We start from the raw sequence: 22,465 nt of genomic DNA on the forward strand, positions 1-22,465 counted from the left end.
GGTGCTCAAGGAGTCAGCATTGCATTGCCAAGAGTTAAATTAAAAATTTCCTTTCTTATCATGTGCAAATGTGCCACAAGGAACAATTATTTAAGCATGTAATGGCACAAGTGGTTCAGTTGGTGTTCCTTGCAATTTCTGACTTAGTCCAAAGATCCTGCTGGCAGTTCATGCTTTCTCTGTTTTACTGAACAACTGTGGATGCTCTTACTGTAGATATTACCTTCTCGGGTCTGTTTTTGGTTTTGTTTTCTAGTCAGGCAGAAGATATTTATAGCTGGAGCAGGGAAGGAGTTCCCTGTGGTGGGTTCTTTCTCTGTGTTGCTTGCTGAGAGACACTGGGTCCATCCCGTATGCTTACCAAGAGACAAGCTGTCTCTTTCACTATATGCTCTATGGCTGGAAGTAGATGTAGTGTCACTTTGAGATTCTGAATAACGCAGAAGATTAGAAGAATACAGTAATCTTCTTCAGGGTGGAAAAGCTGATGGAGAGGTTCTTCATCTCTTTTGTGTCTGACTTTCCTTCTCTGGAAATGCCCACACTGTCAGAGAACAAGGCAGTAGTTTGGAGACATCAGTGAGGCTTATTTGAGTAAGAATGTTAGTTTAATTACTTGTGTATCTCTTAAACATACTCTTTAAAAAAACAAAAACAGAGATGGTAACCAAAATAATAAGTCGTCCTAAAATTGCAGAGCAGGTGTAATGAAGGAAAAACAAACCTGGTCAAACATTTGCAATACAAGGAAATTAATCTGGAAGTCAATAAACATAATAAAAGAAATGCAACGGTTAGTTAGGCATTTAGTTTTAGGGCCTGGTGTTCTGCTTTGCTCCTACCTGAGCATTTCTAGGGGAGTTTTTCTGACTGTCACTTGCGAGGTCAAGTTGTTACTCGTTCATATGCTGTGAGAATCTCCTGATCCCCATCAACATGCTTAACATGAGAGAGTAATCTGAATTGAATATGGGTCTGTATGTGCCATGGCATTTGGTGTTGAGTGAGGTGAAGACTGCAGATAAAAGTGTACATCCTATAGGGAATGCACAATTATTGCCTTAGCAAAGGGTGCTGGATGTGCCTCATGCATCAGCTTTGCAAAGCTTGTCAGAAATTTATGGCATTGTTCTGAGGGAAATGAAGTACTGAAGGTGCTGGCACATTGCTGTTTTTCCATGTTCTTGTGGTGTGAAAAGTGCCATATGTGTTGTGCAACTATGTTTGCTGTAAGCACACTTTGGCACACTTTTTCCCTTTAAGTGTAACCTAAAATACCTCATGGGTAGTTTGATTCCTAATTCTGAGGCTAGGTCATTGAGTAAAGTTGGGAAGGTCACAGTGGAAGTGTTTATCCAGCTGTTAAGTAAGGTACTTATCTACCTCACATTGATGGCTTAGGAATTAAAATGAATTGCTTGAGTGAAATGGCACCATGGAGAAAATCCTGTTGTTTCCCATTCAGAAACATCAGACCTTTTTAGCGTGGAGATGTATCGAGTGACTAAGCCTCACCAGCAATGAGGATGGGAAGCCTAGAAAAGAAGAACCTTTGCAGGTCAAGCTGCCCTCTGCTCCTGGCTTCCTCTGCAGAGGGCTCAAATATAGGACTTAAAGGCACCCAGAAGGTACCGAATCCAAACTACAGCCTTTACATATCAATTACATCTAAGCTATTCCTGAAGAACCTGCTCTTGGAAAACCTCTCCTGATGGAGACTTGCCAGTCTCCCTAGGTGGCCATGGAGGAAGGGAAGGAGTGTGTGATGGGAGGAACAGGAGGAGGGAGGCAGCCATTCAGGCTTTTTTTGTTGTTGTTTTTGTTTCCCCTGGCCTCAGTGCCTTTGTGGCTGGGAGGAGAGAGAAGAGCAGGTGCCTGTAGAAGCTCTCCAAGGGTCAGTTCAGTCCTCGGAAATTATTTCTTATGATGTGGGCCTGCATGGAGACGGGGATTTGTGTGTAATCATTTGCAGGTTTTTAGCAGTAAATTATTTTACTGGGGGTGGCGGTGGGGAAGCAAGCATCCTGGAAATGTCAAGACTGTTAAAATTTTGGCAGGCCAGTGTTCCCAAAGTGAGGCCTGCCCTTTGTTGATGAATGAAAACTGTGTTTCAGAAAAGCGACCTGGAAGATAATATTTCACACCTGGAATAGAGCAATCTGTTACCCTGCTCATTGTAAAACTCATAGCAACCTGACAGGAGTGTGCTTCATAGTATTCATCTTGGCTTTTAAAATTAAGCCTTTAGTTCAATGCCTGGAATGGCAGAATAAACATAATGAGTTGTATTTGATAAATGAGAGAGCCAGGAGGTTGGGTTAAGTTTAAACTGTCTTTATGGCAGTGTGGGAGAGTCCACAGTGATAATGGTAATGCACTTTATACATGTAAGCTTTTTTTTTTCCCTTGCTTGATATGGTAATAAGTCCTGTATTCATATATTTCACAATATAATTCTGCTTTTAAGGTTGCTAATTTTTTGCATAGTTTAAAATATAACTGGACTTACACACTCAGGACTTCTTAAGTTCAGGGAGAGGGATAGAGCTGTTCTGTCGTTGATGTATTAAGGCAGAATTTCCATAGCCTGCAGGGTCTATTGTAGTGATCTGACACTGATATGAAATTGGCATTGCCTTGCTTCACAGGGACCAGGCTTTCACTATTTTTATTTTTTTTTCTGCTGTTCTCCTATCTGATTACCTTGCGGGTACAGACCTGTGTGATAACAAAATTGAGATAATGAATTGCTGGAGGCATAAGGTGACAGACTGATCTGCAGTAATCTAATGGACAGGTGTGTTGATGCAGCCTGCTTCCAGTCTACCTCCACTGGAAAAGAACTGAGGAAATTAGGCAGCCTTGGAGACAGAGGAAGGGAAGATGCTCTTATGCCTTTGTAGTTCCTTAAGCTACATGGACACTTTTAGCTTGGGGGACGTCAGAAAGAGGATGTCTAATCCATCTAGGAATGTATTTCTTTGTGATTTTGGGGAACGAGAAAGAGAATGGTGTTGTTTAGAGAGCAGTCTTTTGGGTTTACGTATTCAGGAGGCGCTTGCTCTAAAGCTTTGCTTTTTTATTTAATCTATCATTCCTGCATGTATTTACTGAAAGACAAAGGTGGTGGTGATATCTTTTAAGCCTTAACCACAGAAACAAACAAACAGAAAAATGCAGAGATGAGGGCATCTGTGTTTTCTACCCAGCTAGTTAAAAGTTGTATGCTAGTGGATAGAGTGAAAAAGGGAGTGATCATGACTTAAACTAAATAACCCGCAGGCATATGTTTTTGTTTTCAATTAAAATGCTATTTATTTATTTTTTCTTCAAGGACGATGATTTTAGTTGGGTAAGCTGTGGAATCCTGCAATGTAAGTGAATATATAGTTCTTCCTTGTCTTGAAAAATCATTATATATAATGATTTATAAATATATAATAATATATATATAATTATATATAAAACTTTCAACCTACCATCTACTCTCATGACCCTTGCCTCCTGTATTTCACACTGTAAACACATTCCTCCAGCTCAGTAGAAGAAGGGTGTTTACAATTGTCTTTTTAGTTGAAATGAAATTGCTTGTCTTCCTTCTTCCGTAAGTCTTTCTATGCTTGCCCTTTTTCAGCAGCTCATAATAATGAAATCCATTGAAGAAGATAGTGTTTAAAAAAAAAAAAAGCCAATGTATAATTTGACCAGGACAATTTACATTTGGGTAATATTGTCCTGTTAGATACGAGCGTATTTGTAGAGAAGCACTCTCTGGCAGTGTTTCTTTGCACCAATAATAAAAAAACCCAACAAGTACAGACATGCTAAAATAGAGGAGGTGCAATCTTGGAAAAAAAAAAAAAAGGTTAATCATTTTTTTATAAGACTTCTTGACTGCCAAATTGGGGCACTCTTTTGCATTTTGGAGTTTAAACTGTTGATTAATAGTGTTTTGTTAGGTGGTAACACTGTTTCTTTAGCAACTCCAGACTGAAAGAATTTAAGTAGTTTTACAGGCTTTTAGTATCAATATATTAGTATTGATATTCTCTTGTATGGACAGTAAGTTTAAAATGAAGACATTTGCAGAAGATCCCACGCTTCTTGTTGACAAAGTGAAGAGTAGAATCTTGTTTCCATGTTTGCTAGCAAATGTTATTCAAGAAAAACTGCTATGCTATATACTTCTGTTTCAATACAGTGTAGCTAGCTTTTAGTCAGTAGAAACTATGAATTAAATGAACCAGGTATTGTTACTGCTATTTTAATAGGCACCATGCTAATTACAGTGGGAGACTTTAATAGGAAAATGCTCTTCGTTACATTAGAAGACTTCTAGTGCTTGCAGGTATAATCATGAAACTTGCTTGCCTATATTCACCTACTTAATCTCTGATGATTTGGACTGGCTATTCTGCACACACTAACTTGGATGATATTAACTGGTCTTCACTACAGCATTAGAGCTGTGCAGCTGCATGCTGTGCGCTGTTGTCCAGAAAGATGATTTTTCATGTCTTACAGAACTTCACTGGTTGTGAAACCCCCTTGAAAGTAACCAAAGTTATTGAAGCCGTGGTGCTCTCTACATGGGGTCACCAGTCTTAGGAACTGTCATGTGTTTAACAGTTTTATAGGTATCCATGGCATAAGGCTGTCCAAACTGAGCATCTCAACAGTTACTGATTCTCACACAAGGATTTCTGTGTCAAGTGCCATAACATCTTTTACTTGGGCTATAAACCATATCTTAGAAAAATGTCTACTCTAATAGTGTGTGTTTCAGCAGCATCACTTGAACACTTGAAGCCATGTGTACTTACGTAGGATGTATGTATGTACGTATGGTTATGCAAGCTGAATTATTCTTCTGAACTAGTACAGCTTTATTTCATGACAAGTGATGAACAGAAGCCTGAGTTTTATGTTAAACATATGCACCACTGAATTGTCGTGGTTGGAGGAATCTATGGAAAAATAGTTATCTGTGTAATATGGATGAATGATTCCCATTTTGGGATCTGTATTGTGAAAGAATCAAATGATATCATACCAGCAAGTACCCTCTGGGGAAGGGTAAATAACATACTCTCTCACCTTTTCATCAACTTGTACTGCACTTGGCCAGTCTGCTTTGGCTGTGGTGCTTGAGTCTGCTCCTGGAGAAATCCACCTTAAAGTGAAAACTGCGCTGCACCGTGATGCTAGGGGACATCCATTTCTCCTGGTCTCCTATGGTACAAGACTTGTAACCCAGCTCAGCAACCTTCTTATTCCTTCGGGACATGCTGTCTTCTATTAACCCCACATACAGCAGCTTCCAGGACTTTGGGAATAGGGATGAGTGCGGTTGATTGGCCAAAAAGGAAGAAATGTGTACCTCAAACTGTTGCTGGCGTGAAGAGAAGCTGAGATGCAATGACATCTGACCTTATGTGAGCTGGGCCAGACCACACAGGAGGGTAGAAAGAGAGACTTGAGGCTAGTAATGCAGATGCTGAGATTTAGTGATGCCTGATTACTTCTGATCTTGGGCTTGGTTTTGGTTTGGTGTCGTGTGCAATTAGACTGCTGCTATTGTATCCTCCATCCCTCCCATCCATTCATCCATCCCTCCCATCCATTCAAAAAGCATAAACATAAGTGGTATTCTGGTTTGGTATATGGCAGCAACTTTGACTAGTTTCTTTTGTTTGGCTATTTAAAATAGTATTCACTGCATTGTTTGCAATTAGAAAAAATCATTGGCTAGGTAGGAAGCAGGATAACAGTGTTATTTTTAGATTGCTACTGACACAAGGTAGAGAGGGCAGTGTTACATTTGCGTATTTGTCATTTCTGTCATCTTTGTCATCATCTGCCTGTTGTAAGTGGTTTTTGTTTCCCTGTCCTGTCTGCTCCGCATGTGTTTTGCATTGAACTAGTTCCTAAGTTCTTCAAGAAAGAGGCTGTCTCAATGTGTGTCTCTTAGCAGAGTAGGACACACATCTGATTGGGACTTCTGATATAAAAAAAGTTTAAGAGGTGCTGTGTGATCACTTGGGTTCTTTTTTAATTTATTTTGCTTTTAAAACCTTAAAAAGCACTAGTTTGGTTACAGTCTAGCCCTGGTTTCACCAGGGATTGAGACTGAGGACCTTCCTGTACATCTGGAAAACAGCATCAGTTCCTGTGCTTTTTCTCCCACTTTTGTTGAAAGAGGCCAGTCAGGGGAGGAGGAGCCCTGGCCTAACAAACTTAGGAACAGGAGTGATTATACCTGTCAGAAGTGCAGACCGTTGTGCGGATAGAGTTGTTTGTGAATTAGGCTTCGTCAGAAATTATTTCTGTTGTTTTCTGTTCATACTGATATGTGCACACATGCCACCCCTACCCCCCTAGGTCTCTCTCTCTCTGTTTTGGTGACTCAGCAGGTGGCTGCAGGTTGAAGGTAGCCCAGGGGACATTTCCACCTGCCTTGCCACCTTTTCTCTGGAGGGGATGAGGAGGGACTGGGCTGCCCGACAGCCACATGCCACCTACTGCACCTGCCTCCAGTCTGCTGGAGAGTGTCAGGTTGCTGTGGTTGCTTCTGCTCCTTGCGGAAGCTGTTGCCTCCTTCCCCTCCTGTCCCTAAGCAGCTGCAGCATCAGCAGCTCACTCCTCTGACCCAGCTGGCTTAAGTCCTCCTGTCTCAGGCTCTGGCATCCCCTGCAGGGCAGCAGCCTGGTTTGTAGTGGCCAGAGGAGATGACTTGCTGCTGCCTGGCAGAAAAGTTGTTTTTTGGGAGGGAGTAGGGTAATCAAGGGCATCCCACTGGGAAGGAGGGGGGGAAAAAGCTGATTCTGGGGTCTGAGACTAGACTCCTGCGGTACATGAATATTCACTGAGCCAGAAGGAGCCTGGTACAGTAGCGCTGTGTGTGGGATGTTTGTCTGGGATGTGGCAGCGAAGGAGAGCAGGAACTCGAACCTGGGCCTTCCACGTCGCTGGAGAGCATCCTGACCTAGGGACCACCCGGTTTTCCCACTCTGTGTGCTGTTTTCCTGCTCTCCCCTTCCCAGCTGGGTGGTTTAGGATGAAGTGGAGGATCTTTATTGGGAGAGACTGAGAGGTGCCACCAGGCGTAGCCCAAGCACTCCTGGCCATCCGGTACCCAGCCCTGAGCTCATGGAGATCACTCTCTGTAGGTTTCTTCTGGAGCCAGGCTGACTTGTAACACCCAGCTCTAATGGGTTTGGTTTCTTTAGGAGCGTTAGGCACCGTGCCACATAGTGGGCAACCTTGTTTTCCACCCCCCCCGGGGCTAGTGAAAAGGGAGACATGGTCTGTGTTTCACAGGCTTGTATGAGTTTTTCCCTAAATAGCAGATGAGTTAGTCATGGAAACACAACTTGTATATGCACCTGAGCTTGTTTTTGGTTAGCTTTAATAGTTAGTAGATGATAGTGGCTTGTTATAGGACATTTCCCTAGTAGTCAGTGTCCTGAAAATAGTAACTGTGAACGCAAAGAATATCTTTGTGGGTATTGTGTGCTGGTACATCTGGGAAAATGTGATTTCCTGAACATGTGTGTTAGGTTTTGTTTACCTGATATATCTCAGGCTTCCTATTACAGTGTTTTGCAATCTGAATGTATTTTTTTTTTCCAAATTGTTGACATTGTACTTTTGCCAGGTTGTGGGTAAGTTGCTCATATATTTAAAGACACATCAGCTGTGTAGATTTCAGTAACAAACTGTTCCCTTTGGGTTTGATGAAGGAGGTGTTATCTGATTTTAATTCATAAACAGCCTGTTGCTATGGTCAAGAGGTGAGAGCTGGGAACCTGTCTAGTTCTACAGTTAAGTTCATTGTTCTTGATTTTAATATTTAATCAATTTAATTTGTGTTCAGAAAACCTCAGAACACACTTCCTTATGAATACAAGGTACCTCGCTAATTAAAAATAAGCTTTTCCTGAGGTGCATTATCCTTCTTGCAGTCATCACTTATTCTTGAAGTTATCAGCAGTCCTTGTCAACCTTCAGAATTATTTTTGTTTTCAGTTGACATGAATTTGATTTGGGAGATCAAAAATCAAGTACAATTTATGACCTATTCCTGCAGCCTTTGGGAAATTGGTTATTGTTTGTAGTGACAGTTTCAACAGATTTGGATGTTTAAGACCAAACTCTTTGGGAGTATAGATTTTAAATAGTAGACTGACTTCTAAGCAGTAGATTTTTAAATTGGTAGATTTCAGTCAAAACGCTGTGATGATTATTAGACAGTTCTCTCTTAAAACTTTTTTCTGCTTACTCTTATTTAGGCCAAATGCTGGAATTTTTTGAGCTCTAAGTTTATAAGCATCTGTAAGCATCTGCTCTTCTATCATACCTGCTGTTGCTCTTTGGTAGTGGTTTGTGGAAAGGAAAATTTCATTTTTCATATGTCAGCAATACACTTATTTTATTTAGAAATACATCCTCCATCCATAAGTAAAATGTGATGAGTAAATATTGACAAGTCTCATACACTTTCTTTACATGTTGCGACCCTTGAAAGAAGTGGCTGACTCTTAATAAAACTCTCTAGTCACTTTTGGAAAAGTTCCATGTTTTGTGCTTATTGTAACCTTGCAGGTGTTCCCTTTCAGCAGATACCCAGTGGTGGCCTTGCTGCAGCTTGAATCCAGCTGTTCTGCATTATTCTGAGAGCTTTTCTTTAGTATGTTTAGGGATGCTAATATTCCTTTACTGTGTTATTTCTTTCTGTCTCATATACCATGGTTGCTTAAAATGTTTTGGAGCCATCCTGCCACTCCTCTGTCTGTCTCCTGTGCAAAAGCTTACTTACATGTGTAGGCTTGAAGCTTATGTTTAGATTTGTCTGTCTATATTAAATTACATGAGAGTTTCAAGGTGCTTGATGAGGGGGGAGGGGAAGAAATAGGTTTAATTCTGGTTGGAAACTTATTTTTCTTCCATGGAGTTTTTGCCTTTGAGGCTTAAAGTCTGCTGAAAATCTAATATTTTGCTTTAATTCTTGTGCTGCTTCATGGGATACGCTTCACTTGTGGTGTTGTTTTTTTTTCTCTCTAGTCACTGGACTCTCTCCAAATATCGGGTTTCCTGAAGCACAGTGGTCTCCTGTCTTCAGTGTTTGTGAGGTGCATCATGGGATTTGTAGTTCTAGTTAGAGAATTAGTCTCTAGAAGAAGCTAGCAAGGAGCCAGCCAGAACTCCATCCCCCATGGAGCATGAGAGTAGCGTTGCCAAAATCTTTTGGCTTTAGCTGTGAGTATTCATTTGGCAAATGTCTACTTTCTCTCCTGTGCAAAGGTACTTTGAAAAAAAAAAAAACCATTAATTTTTAAAAATGCAGTTTTTGACTTTTTGTTTCTGTGCAGCTGAAACTTCAACTATTCCCTGTGTTTATGCGTCCTGTTAGACTAAGCTTTATTTTGAAATGCGGATGCTGATCCTGTCCTGAGGAGATTATGGTCATTCTTTGTGTAGGTTAGAGGGGTAAAGAGTGTAAACTAGCTGACCTTTCCTGGAAACTAGAGGCTAGATCATGAGGAACCTTAGCTCAAACTGTGGTCCTCAGGAGACAGTGTGCTACTCAGTGGTAAAAGAAATCTGGGAAGGAATTGGGAAAGAGTGGCTTCATTCAACAGTGACATGTGGAATCTGCAAGTACACAACAGCAGCTCAGGGGAGAAAAAGTTGAAATGTTGATTCATAATATAGCTTCAGATAATAGTATGAAAGTAGTCAGTGACTGTGTGATTAAAGAAGCAGGTTGCTAGAAGGAACTTGTAGATAATCAGAAGCATCTTTGAGAATTGCTTTTGAATGGGTTGTGCTCATTTGGGATAGAGAAAGCATCTTCTTAACCCTGGTTTATTCAGTGAACGCTTCTTGTAAACACTCAGTGGAGCTGGGTAGCACTTTATACACATGCGTTTAGTGAAACTCTGTGTTCGCTGCAGGTATGAGATTATATGAAAATACAGTTATCCTGCTTAATAGAGATCATGGTAAAGTTGAGCCAGTCTGAGAGGTAATGACTTTCCTTCCTTTTAATGGATTTTGATTAGGTTTTATATTGTTTTTAATGAATGTGGTGACTAATGCTTGCAGCACAGGACTGAAATTCAAGCAAAGCAGACTTATACATTCTCTGTGTCACTGACTTCTGCTGATATTTTCATCAGTAATGTGGCTTGAAATTTAAGCTGTTATGCGGTTAGAAAGTTTGAAACTTGGCCTCTTTGAGGTTCATTTTCCCATCTATTAGGAATCGATAACAACTCCCACCTTTTGAAAAGCAACTTCAGATTCTCAGGTGTAATCACTGCAGAGATATCTGTTATTACTTAATGATATGAAATGGCGTATCTTGAGCTTGAAGTGGGGCTGTAGGCATCACTGCCGCAAGAGGAGAGGAAGGGGAAGGACTCTGTGTGCTGGCTGGCCCGGTGGAGTGTGCTATTTCTCTCACCTGGTGCTCCTTCCTGCTTGGTGAGGCTGGGCAGTCCTGTTCACAGCACTAGCAAGCTCTTAAATGGCAGGAAGCCCTTGCAGATCCTTTAAACTCTAATTTGGGAAGAGCTGTGAACTGGAAGGCCTTACCTCTCCCAAGAGTCAGTGGGAAGCAGTGGCTTTGCTTCCCAAACTCCGAAGCCCAACACTTCGCTGAGCTTTGAATCGCGTTCCTGTACTCTTTTCTTCCATTCTAAGGACTGTGAATTTTGTTCACTTCCTGCGCATCCTGGACCAGCTCCTTTTTAAGTCTTCCAAGGTAATGGAAGCTTCTCTTACAGTTTACTTGTAGAGAAAGCATTGCCTGTTTTAACATTTAGCATAGAGTAGTGTATTTTCTGGTTGTTCAGTTTACTTGCTTTGGCTTACCTGTGTGGGTACTGTTATAGTTATTTGAAGTTATTCCCTAGTGAATAAGTGCTCTGCTCTGAAAATGTGTAGAGCTGACGAGGGAAAAATTTTTCAGTATTGAGTAGTATTGTTCAAGAACGCAGAATTTTTCACTTAAAGTGGTGAGGGAAATGATGCATGCATGCATGCAGAGCAAATCCAGGTTTTCCTGCAAGTTGTTAACTACCTTGACAGCTCTCAGAAAAAAGGTAAGTTTTCTCTATTTCTTAATTATGTGCAATTTGGCACCAATTTTGTTTGTTTATCATCACCATGGAATTTGCTATACATCTTAACAGATTTTGGTGTTTCAGTTAAGCTATCACTATATTCAGAACTTCTTGGATTCTTCTGCACTTGTCCCTTTTAGAAATGCCATAAGAAAAGTGTTATTTTCCCACATGAAGATTCACTACAATGTCGGTGTGATATGACTGGTATATGAAATGTTTCAGATGTGGTTGGATCAGATATTCAAAGTAGAAATTTAATGTTTGGAAGAAGGGTGGATTTATCTGACTGAGGTCAGTAGAGTACAAACTGAGCCTTTCACAACTAGTTACTACAGCAGACTTGGGAGGGTCTCCCTTGCATTGTACCCTTATGGCATGTAGCCTAAGGCACGGACAATTTCCTGGATGTGGTAATTACTGCTGAGAAGCATTCAACAAGAGAAAAGGTATCAAGAAGGGAGGTAGGGGGTAGAGGAAAAAGTGAAAATACACCTGCTCAGCAGTGATGTGCAGAGGCCCTGTGAAGAAAGGAAAGAACATTTCTGGGGTAGTATTTTCAACCAGTGTAGGTCTTTGAATATAGAGTTCCTGCGAAACACAGTGGTCGAGATCACTTTGGGACCACAGAATCTGCCTGAGCTGTTACGCCCGTGTTTCATGGAGATTTTGAGTTGGCAGACCTGAGTTACATATTGTTTAACAAGATTATTTAGTCCTTCAGGAGTAGAGAGATCATTTCTTGATTTTTTTGTTAAAGCGTATTTGAAAGTAATTTGCTTTTTGCCAGGATTAGAGATTTAACTGTATTTGTAATGAATACATTTTGGGGGACAGTGAGAGAGGAACCTTGCTCATACTGGCTTCAGCAAGATGCTTGGAAGAATAAAAGATTATTTGGCTATTGGATGTTTTCCAGATTGTGAAGTACTTCAAGATGCCTTTTGTATTTCTGTTTATTATTTTTAGTTCAATAATTTTTTAAAGATGTGTTGGATCCTGTTAATTATCCATGCTTTAGCACCAAGATTATTGATTAACTGAGAACAGTTGTATGCAAGTTTGTTTCATAACCATACAACTGAAACTTTCGAAAGGGGAAAGAGAAATACGCTAGCTCACTGAAAAAATACCTCTTCTACTAATTCAGGTGTCTGTATACAGACAGTGCTTCCAAAAATACATTATGATTTTTAGAAACCAGTCCTCTGAGTACTTAGAAAATGAACAATAAAGGAACAGGTGTAGTGAAACTGGATTACAGCTGCCATTTCAAGTATGTGCATGTACAACTGTATTATCCCTCTTCCCTATCTGATAGTGTATGTTATTGTGGTATCTGAGCAGTTTATACTCTTTTTATACTCTTTTTAGCATTACTTAGCTTCATCCCCATCTTACAAAAGATGGTGTTTCCATTTTAGAGATATTGCACAGCTGCATGGAAAAACTGAGATTTGTCCGTATTTGCCCAGATGTCTGTGGTGAAGCGGGGAGCTTGATGTTCCCAGCAGTCTAGCTTATTGTTTCAGTTATCTCAGTACTCCTGTTTTCCATCTTATTGGACAAGCTTGTCTGTTTGTGTGCAAGTCCTTAAAATTATTTTATATTAAAAGCCAAGGAAAATATGTATTGCACCAAAGAGATCTTGAGCAGGAGGTTGGACTAGATAACTTCCTGCAGTTCCTTCCAATCTGAATTATCCTGTGATCCTTTGTTATGCAATTTCTCTTACCATGAAGATTTGATGGGTTTTGGTTGTGTAGTGACTGCATTATTTGAATGATTAAAGGATGTGTGCTGCTTCTGAGAAACATGTTTTCTTCTTAGTGCAAATAAATGGTATATAACTCTTAACTTACAAGTATATACAGGTATATAACTTATATATACCCTTGTATACTCATAAATTTTATGTCCTACAGTTCATTTCTTATTTTGGTATGTGTGACTAACTGTGTTTATAAATAGTTTGATTATTCTATGTAACTGAGATTCTGAAAGACTTTATAAACCAGGTCATTATTATTTGATTGCTCTTCAGTGGCCTATATGAAATAAATGCATGGCCTTCATCCAGTCCCTGGAGAGCTTTACCAAAAACACTGCTTAAAATGGACTTGAATTACTGCTGGTGCTGTTACTGATGAGGACAAAAGTTTGAGCTTTCTAGAGAGCTTTCTCCTCTTTTTGTTTTGTTGGGCAGTCAAAGGAGGATTATACTCCTTAGACTCTTGCTTTCTCTGCGATCTGAATGAAAAGGGGTATCCAGAGCTATGAACTATGACCCTTTTAAAATGGAGGATGGTAGCTGAAATAGACTTCCTTAGCTCCCTTTTATCTAATTTTGTGTATTGTCTCTCTGCAAAGGAAGCCATGGCAAACTTGCAAGTGAAAATGAAATGAGAAAACTTCAAAGCCCAAAGATGGAATTAGCAGGGGAATTTGAAACTGAAGCCCCTGTTCCCAGGCCATTGCTTCCTCTCTATTAACACTGCCTGGCGCAGCTCATGTTGTTCCATGAGCTGTTGGAGCAACTGATACCCCCTATCATTATTGTAGCCACATCATTTTGTAGGTGACAATTTCAAAAATTATGCCTTCTTCCGTACAGTGGAGCTGCTGTATGTAACATGGGTGATAGCAGGATAGATTTGCTTGTAATCTGTTGGTAGCATTGCCTCCTTTATCTGGCCTGTGCTCTGGTGTGATTGAGAATAGGCTGCATGGATGTTACTGCTCTAATTCTTCCTAGCCCCACCAGTTACTACTTTCCTGTTCTTGGTCTGTTTCTACCTACTTTTGCAAACAGTTGGAATTTTGATGCCTCAGGAGGAAGGGAACTGGCCCATTTAAGATAACACTGAGCTTCCTAAGCCTTTTTGGAAGGATTTGGCCTTTTTGTCCATAATTTAGCAGAACAAGACTCTTTTTAGGCCTGTTCAGAATCGTGATAGTCAAGTTTTCGGCTTGCTTAAGAGAAAGCAGTGCAAGACTCTTAATGTCCCAGATGTCCTCTTGATATCTCACTGATTGTGTCTAAACTAAGTTGGCCAGTGGCAGCTAAAAGGTGAATTACATACTGAAAAGATATATTAAAACGTGTCATAATGCCTAAAATCTTTATCTTCTCACATTCTTTTTTTTTTTCTGTTTCATAATGCAAGGTTGCTTCAAAGAATCTGTATTACAGATGATAAATATTACTCCTACTGTTCTAGCATTTGGAAGGGGCATTCATATCTCTATCAGTGTGATCTATCAGTGTGAAGAAAACCCCGTGCTTATGCAGGTGCCATTCCCAGTCTAAACCTGCAGTGAATCTTTTTGATGAAACATGGTATCGCATTTGATAGACGAACAAACTCTCAGCTATCTACATGTGTGTGCCTGGGGATGGAGGGGGAAGGGGGAAGAACATAGTCTTTTAAAGAAAAAAGGAGGGTGTGTGTATTCTGGGGAGTATCATATTCATCTAAGAGCTGGATGCATTCTTTGAGCTTGACTTTTTGCTCTGGGAGGGGCTAGGGGGAATGTAGTGGGGAGGAGGGGGGAACGTTCCTGCAGGGGATTAATTTTGAGGTGACTCAAATAGACACTTTGATCCCTTCCATCTGCAGGTTGGCGTGTTTTAGCTTGTTAATATATGGATAGCAAATTCCCTCTTTCCTTTTATGTTTGGAAAATTGCTCATAGCCCACACATTGCTCTGTAATTGGGGAGAGATTGTTCATTCTTGCCTGCAGGAAGACATTTCTCTCTCTGTCTGCTGAGCTGAAGTTCCAGACTAGATAGCGAGAGCGCAAGGAAAATGTAGGTGGAAGCAGGGCTGCCTAACTCTTGTTTAAGCTGTGATTCTTTAAGAAATGGTCATTGATCCATGTGTATTTGCACTCAGAGCACCCACAGGATGAGGGGTATAAACTCTCTCCTCACTATCTCTGCCTTCCCTGTGCTTCAGTTTACAATGTTGTAGTAACTTGTGTAATATTGATACTGAGGAGAAACTTCAGTGCATTTAGGAAACTTGTCTTCATTAATAATCCACAATAAACTGATGATACTCATGAGGGTGTTTATCGTGTCTGTTTTAATTTTAGACAGCTCAGGTATGAGTGATTAGTAACAATCCTATATGTTTGACTGAAGTGATCTGGAAGTAGGTGAGGGTTGTGGTGATGTCAATTATTAAATACTGTGCTCTGTTTCTCAACCAAACTTCTTGAAGTTTGTTAAACTTGTGTTCTGTTGAACTCGTATTGCCCTGCCCCCTCTCAAGTTGCTCTTTTAAGTCAAGATTTTCCAAAAGTATCAGAATTTTCTTGACACTGGAATTTCTCGGAATTCTACCTGGACGCTCATCCTGCAGGTAAGGTAGCAGCGATCAGGTTACTGAGGGATTTGATTTCCTCCTGCTTCCCCCCAGCCCAGAAGATGCTTTGGAAAGGTTTGTGTGTGTACGTGTGGTGTTTGGGACTTTTCATGTATGTGCAGGTATATTATACCACAGGTGAAGGTTTTATTTCTTCTTAATACTACAAAATAAGCAAATTTAATAGCCAAAGCCCTATCTATCTGTTGATCTCTTCTGGAACCAAAAGGACTGTCTTGAAATGGCATAAACTTCCAGTATTTATTTAGAGGAGTTTTCCCCTGCATTGCTTATAAATCTGAATTTAGGGATGTCTAGGGACTTTGTTTTGCTTGGAGTGTTGCAGTTATCTCTTGTGTTATTTTAAGGTCTCCCAAAATTTTTTTCATTCACATTGTGATTGACCAAGGAGCCTGGCTACATTCCAACATGAATAATTACAGCCTGTCCTCCGTTTTGATTAGATGCAACATTGTTCCCTTATCTCTCTGCTTTTATAGTTGCTGGCTCCCTGTGGCTGCTCTAGGGCCTTCAGCAAAGGGTACAAGGACTCTTCTCCCCCCACTGCCCAGAGGCCTTTTTAGGAGAAACTCTGGGCACCCAGATTTAATCCACCCTGCAAATGCAGGGTGACTGTCTTTTGCCAGGCAGTGGCTGGGCCTCTGAAGAGCAGTTTGTGTATTTGAGGTCAAATTCAGATAATAGATGCTTGTTCCTTTTTGACTGAGTAATCCTGCATTTGACCTTCAGAGAAGATCTGGTAGCGTTTTTAAAAAAGCGGCTAACCAGCACTATTTTACAGGAGCATTAGGTGGTGTTTTTTTTAACACTTGAATTGCTTTTTTTAACAAATGTCTCTTGAACAAGAGATGCTGGTAGCTAAGGCAAGTTGGGTGAGTGAAGGAAAATTAGAGAGATAACCCTTCACTGTGAAATATCTGCCAAAGTGAATTTTTTAAGAACTGAGGTAGATACTGAAACTTAATATATATGTGTCATTGTCTTTGGAGGATGACTGAGGGTTACTGCCTCTGTGGAAATATGCACTTCTAGATTTAAACAGGTCAGCAGTAAAGAGAAAGTCATAGCATAGGTCATGATGCAAGTAAACACTGCTGTAGGTTATAAACTACACAAGTTCATGCTGGCTGTAAAAATTGGAAATTATGGCTGCTATAAATAACAAGAGTTAGACAACTGTAAGTGTAAACTTAAATTATAGGTAGTTTCTCTGTATTTCTTAGAATTTTGTCAGAAATTTTTCACTTAGCTGACCTTGTAAGGCATCTTTGTTGCCTGGGACTGGGATCACTGCAACAGAATCTTGCAAGAATCAAATCCTGATCTCAGTGAAGGGAGGCTGGTGAAATCCCTTATATAAACTGAAACGTCAGAACAGTCCTCTCCTTTTCACAGAGAGCTCTTCTGTTATCACATATGGTTAAACCCAGCCAAGTGCTGATAAAGAGGCACAGTAATGGAAACTCCTAAATTTTCTGCAAAATATCATTATGACAAAACATTTAATTTAGTGGGAAGGCGTTTGTCTAGACATGCAACACATGCAAACAGTAAGAACAAAAAAGGGCATCTATGTATGTTGTTGTACACATTTTACAAAATTAGTATCTCGTGTGCATGTTTTACATGCAAAAGATTCATTTGTTATACTTGTAACTTGGGCACTAAAGTTGGGCATACAGGATACAGTAGTTCAGATTACTAAATCCCAGGGTTTGGTTTTGCTTGTTTTTTAAAGATTTCATCACTTGTTCTGTTCTAAGAAAAAGTACGAAGCTCCACCCTCTATTTGCTTGCAAAATGACAACATTTCTTTATTTAGAAGGATCTGCTCTGGGGTTAATGTACTTGCCTGTTTTGTCAGTAGTAAATTATGGCAGAGATGATTTTGTTTTCCAGAGTTCATGTTCCTGTCGTGCACAAACACAAGCTGGTGGTGGCTGTGCACTGTATGTGAATAATGAATGAGAGGCTGCATGGGGCAGGTTGGGATCTCCTGGGCATGTGGCAAACTGTTGTGTCTTGGGTTGCTAAATAAACCTCCTGTTTTTCAGTCAAAGGTGGTCAAAGAATAACTAAAGAGTTTCTAGAGAGTGAAAGGATGGTAAATTAATCACAGCTAGGGAAAGGTGAAAACTACAGTCAGAATATTCATAAGCTGGGAGTTGAACTTAACCTGAACTGAAAACTAGTTGGTTTGAACAGTTGCTTGGTATTTTGCTTTTCTTCATAATCCCCCCTCACCCCTCCGAAAAAAGAAACTGTTGTTTGAGGTAGTGTTGAACTGGATACAGGACCAAATTGGAACAACTTTAGTCCCAGCAGGATCCGAACCAGAAAAGGACTGAAGCGTTGCCTTGATTTTCTGATAATGGATTAGGAAGCTTTTTCAGATGCTTTGGGAGACATTTTTATTGCTTACTATCTTTTTGATAGACAAAGGAGAAATGGACATATTTAGAGCACACCCATGTGGCCATGTAGGGGTTAAATATGATTTAAAAATTATTTTAATGGGGAGAAAAAAGGGTAAAAATTTCTAATTGTAGTGAAGTATTTTTGGAATTTGCCCTTTCAGTTAGTAATATTTCACTAATTAAAGCAACCCTTTGTTTAAATCAGGCTGACAACAGTTCGTCTGGAGGATTGGCTGGTGGACGAACCGAGGTATGTTCATTCCTCAGCAAATCAACCTGTTTTATATGCTGATCTTTCTGAAGTAATGCTTTTAACTTAGAAGAAGGTAATCACATCTGTGAATTCCTTGTGGTTTCTCTGCTGCTGTGGGTTGCCGGCTATAAACTATTTTACTGCCTTAAAGCCATGTCTGTAATGAAAATGAACCAATAAAAGAAGCATACAGGCACTAGGCTCTATGCCTGGAGGCTTCAGGTTTGTTTGGATGGCAAAATTAAGGGATTATAGATTTTTTCTGAAGGGATGTTAGCAAGCTGGGAGGAAAGAAAAAGTAGAGCAGGGTTCTGATGAGGCTAATATATACATACATATTTATATATGTATATATGTGACCAGCACATATCTGTATCTATGAATATATATACATATTTATATATATATAGTGTATATACACACACGCATATGCACACACACACATATATATATTAAAAAAACCCTCCAAAATGCCCCAATGTGGAAGACTGAATTCTAGTTTGGAGATTGTACATGTGCTCTAAAGGAGAGGGATAGAGCTGCTTTGATGTACAGTGTCAGGTTGGACAACAAAAACAGACTGAAAATTGTACAGATTTTTCTCACCCTGAACTGAATTATATGGAGAAAGCCATATAGTACTAAAAAGCCAATGTAAAATAGGTAACTGTACGCTGACAGGCATATTATATGCATAGTGTTGTGGTATCATTGATTGCCCTTAGTTGCTTGGTTTTGTTAAATGGCTTGCTGCTTGTTAAGAAGCCCTGTTTACCAGATCGAAGATCCTGAAGGAAGAAAGCTTCTGACCACTCTGGCATTTTGAGCAAAATATGTTGAGTCATGAATACTTGCTGACTAATACTTTTGGTTAGACCAAGACTTGGTAGCTTGCTTTTGAAAGATGACCTCTTCTTCATTAATTCATGCCATTTAAATTTTTTCATATCTGTTTTTCTCTTTACAACCTTTATAAAAAATGTATTAGTTAGATCTGCCTTGTTAGCAGATCTGCGGATGGAGGAGTCCAGGCAGTGAACACACTTCAGATGTTCATTTTGCTTTTAGCTGCAATATCAACCAATGTGATACACTCTGTAACGATGAAGAACATGTCAGAACAATTGGGTCTTCAAAACTAGTATGAGCCGTTGAAATGGGCACTCGCTAATTTTGGATGATGTATTTTGCTGCAAATTCTTATGAGATTCTTTCAGGTTTTTGCAGCCACACTACAGGATTGTTATTTTTGTAAATTGTTGTCATCTAGAAATTGTTTTATTTGAAGAATCTGTTTTAGGAATATTATCCTTTTTCTGTGATGCAGAGGGAGCAGTGACTGCTGTGAAAACTTAAGTAAACCTTCCAAAAGTACAAAAAAAAATAATTAAAATACAATAGTTGAAAAGTTTTGAATGTTTAAATCAAACTGTCATTGCTCTGAAAGAAGATGAGGATGAACAGAGAAAGTTTTTTCAGCATACTATAAGAGTAGTTTTGGAGAATTTTTCTAATTTTTCTTTCAAGAGAGTTAATTATCAGGTAATCTGTAGGGTTGGCCATGGTACAAGAGAAGAGAGTCGGAGCTGAGGCACTCTGATAAAGTGACACTGTTGAGATTGGAGAGTATTTGATGAGGAAGAGGAGTAATGGTTTGTGGAGCCTCCTGGTAGTTAGAAGGGAGAATCTAGTGTTCAAGTGGATTCTTTGGCCCTTTATGAGGGGAGCCATTAAAATCAAGTTCAACATACATTTTGGCAGGTTTTACTTTACTCACTGTGATAAGTGACCCTAGGTTTAGTACCAGGGAAATAACTAGGATAGTTGCTTTGAAATCAAAGGTGAGTAACTATTTTGAGCTACAAGAAGGGAGCAGGTCTGTTGAGTTAGGTAACAGTTGCATTTTATGTAATTGTTTTTCTCAACATAATAGTTTAACCATTTGTCCTTGGGTGAGTGAGCAAGTTAATCAGCTACAGAGCAGGCACTGTATAATAACTTTATAAATGTCTATTGTATTTGATTCCCATTTCCACAAGTGCTTTAGACCTTTTAGTTGAGCGTGGTCTTCATGCTTAAGCAGTTTTACGTTGTCCTGGTTCATTCATGTGACAGAGAAGGCGTTGAGGTTATAGGCCTCAGGCCAGTAGAAACAAATCTTTCCTGACTGGGTGGGAACATATGGCTCCCAGTTAGCAGCACCGTCTGGTAGTCAGTGACTAGATTTGATGTCATTTGTCGAGACAGCTATTTTCCCATTCCTATTCCTATTAGAGGTTAATGTCTGGGAGTAGCTAGTCGGACAGGTGGAGACCGTTGGGACAGAGAGAGAAGGGTGTTATCCCATCTCCAGGCTATAATTGGAGTGACTTTGAAAATGGCTACAGATAATGAAGTGGAGGTAAGGGTACCTTAATTCAAAGCTTTTAGGTATAAAAATCTGCAATTCAGCAGAAGTAGATATAATTATGATGATTAGCTTGCTACAGACACATTATTTACTGGAACTCGGTATTCTTTGCTTCTGAATTTATCTACTGTTCTCAGAGCTGCAGGCCAAACATCAAATCACATATGAACATCATCTAATGCATCCCATTTACTGTGAGATCCTCCCTCAAATAAGGCAAAACTTAAATCCTATATAGCCGGCCACTTCCTCTTTTTCTGCACGGCAAGCTGTTACTGAATCTTGTGTGAGGTCTGTCTGCTGTGATGCCCCTGCCAGCGCTGAACTGCTGGTACTCCATAGTAGTGATTCCTGTACCAAAGTAGGAATGATGTTAGGCCTGTTCAGTGAGAGGTGAAAGCAATGTGGGGGTCTGGACAGGAGCCTTAGTTTGCTGTTTGTTGCCATCAGGCTTACTTCGATCCCCCCTTAGCTTTTTAAGTAGTTGAGCATCACAGAAGTGTTGTGGTATGAATAATATTTTGAACCAAAAGCTTTGGCATTGTTGGGTGTGTTTTATTTTTTCTGTCCATGTTTTTCAGTAAAAATACAAGCCTACCCATTAGTAGCCTGTGTGGTCTTTGCTTCCCGTTAAGTTCTCTTTTACTTACCTGTCAGGGCTTAGGTGGGAATGGACTCTGTACAATATCATCTCTGGTTAATAACAACAGGGGTATATAAATATGTACAGATGAAGACTTTCTGCTTTAGTATACTGTTATCATTTGATAAACATTTGGTGAGATATTTGTTCAGAGTGGTGGGTACAGCTAATCTCATAATATCAGAGGAGAATAAATAGAAGATATGCAAAATCTACAGTTGCAAGTAGTGTTTTTCATCAACTTGTTCCCATGGATTCGTTTGACAAGACCACACAGGAGCACCAGGAAAAATACAAAATAAATTTCTTACCGCAAGTCGTCTGCTGTCCAATAAAAGTAATGCAGTTACATCCTGGAAAAGGATTTTTGAGTAAGCATTTCTGATTTTGGAGTGGCACTTAGATTATCTTGTAAGGAATTTTGTGTAGAAGTCTGTGTAATATTAGTTTGATGCAGTTTCCTGAAAATGGTTTATTATAACTTGATAGGAAGGATGATGGAAACTCAATAAAATAGTACCAAAGAAGTGAAACTGGATGGCATGAAAGAAATGAGGCTATATCAAAAAGTGTACAATAACCATTTTTATGTTCAACATTCAGTTTTCTCCCCCACTCATTTAGTTATGAAATACAAAATCTCGTTAAACAGAAATTTGTGTTCCTCAGGTTTAATGACATGCAGAAAATATGCCTATTTTAAGTTGTTTTATTAAAAAAAAAAATTTAGATTACTGATTGGAGGGATCCTAACTATATAAAGAAAGGTAACTTTATAAAATGAGGAAAGGGTTAAGGACATAATTCCAGTCATGCTCATGTTTTTAGTGCTGTTTTATGTATGAGCTACTATCACTAATGCAGATTGTAATAGATATGGGGTTGCAAGTTTAACTAGAACTGGCTAGAACTAATTAATTTTATTTCTTTGAGTTTGTCCTAGGCAAGTCAGAAGTGCTAGATGTAGGGTGTGTGCTTTCTATTTCACTGAAGAACACAACAATTCCTTTCTCTCATTGAGATCATCCTGTTTTAGGTCTTATTTTGCTGGATGCGGCAGTTAGTTGATGTCTTTGCTCTTCTTGGCTGGCTGCAAAATGTGATTATGAAGGCCCTAAGAGGGGAGAGGGAGATGAATCTAGACTGTTTTTGTTTCTGCAAGTACAGAAAGCGATCTGTTTATTAATAATCTATTTGTCTGCTGTTCATGTAATGAAACC

General features: G+C 39.6%; 1 protein-coding gene across 11 annotated transcripts in view; it reads left to right on the plus strand.

Moving 5' to 3' along the window:
* TNS3 (tensin 3) overlaps positions 1–22,465 on the plus strand; it is a 332,367-nt gene that overhangs the window by 101,702 nt on the left and 208,200 nt on the right. For 2 of the 11 annotated variants that reach the window (XM_013952784.1, XM_067291191.1), the window contains exon 2: positions 18,145–18,189. The exons of 8 other annotated variants lie outside the window; for them this stretch is intronic. In XM_013952784.1, coding sequence (XP_013808238.1) covers positions 18,145–18,189 — 45 coding nt within the window. Of the gene's footprint in view, positions 1–3,362; positions 3,375–18,144; positions 18,190–22,465 lie in introns of those variants that run through there. One more of the 11 variants, XM_067291194.1, reaches the window with a different exon arrangement.

Source organism: Apteryx mantelli, chromosome 2 (genome assembly GCF_036417845.1).
Source record: "Apteryx mantelli isolate bAptMan1 chromosome 2, bAptMan1.hap1, whole genome shotgun sequence".
In the NCBI taxonomy this organism is placed as follows: Eukaryota; Metazoa; Chordata; class Aves; order Apterygiformes; family Apterygidae; genus Apteryx; species Apteryx mantelli.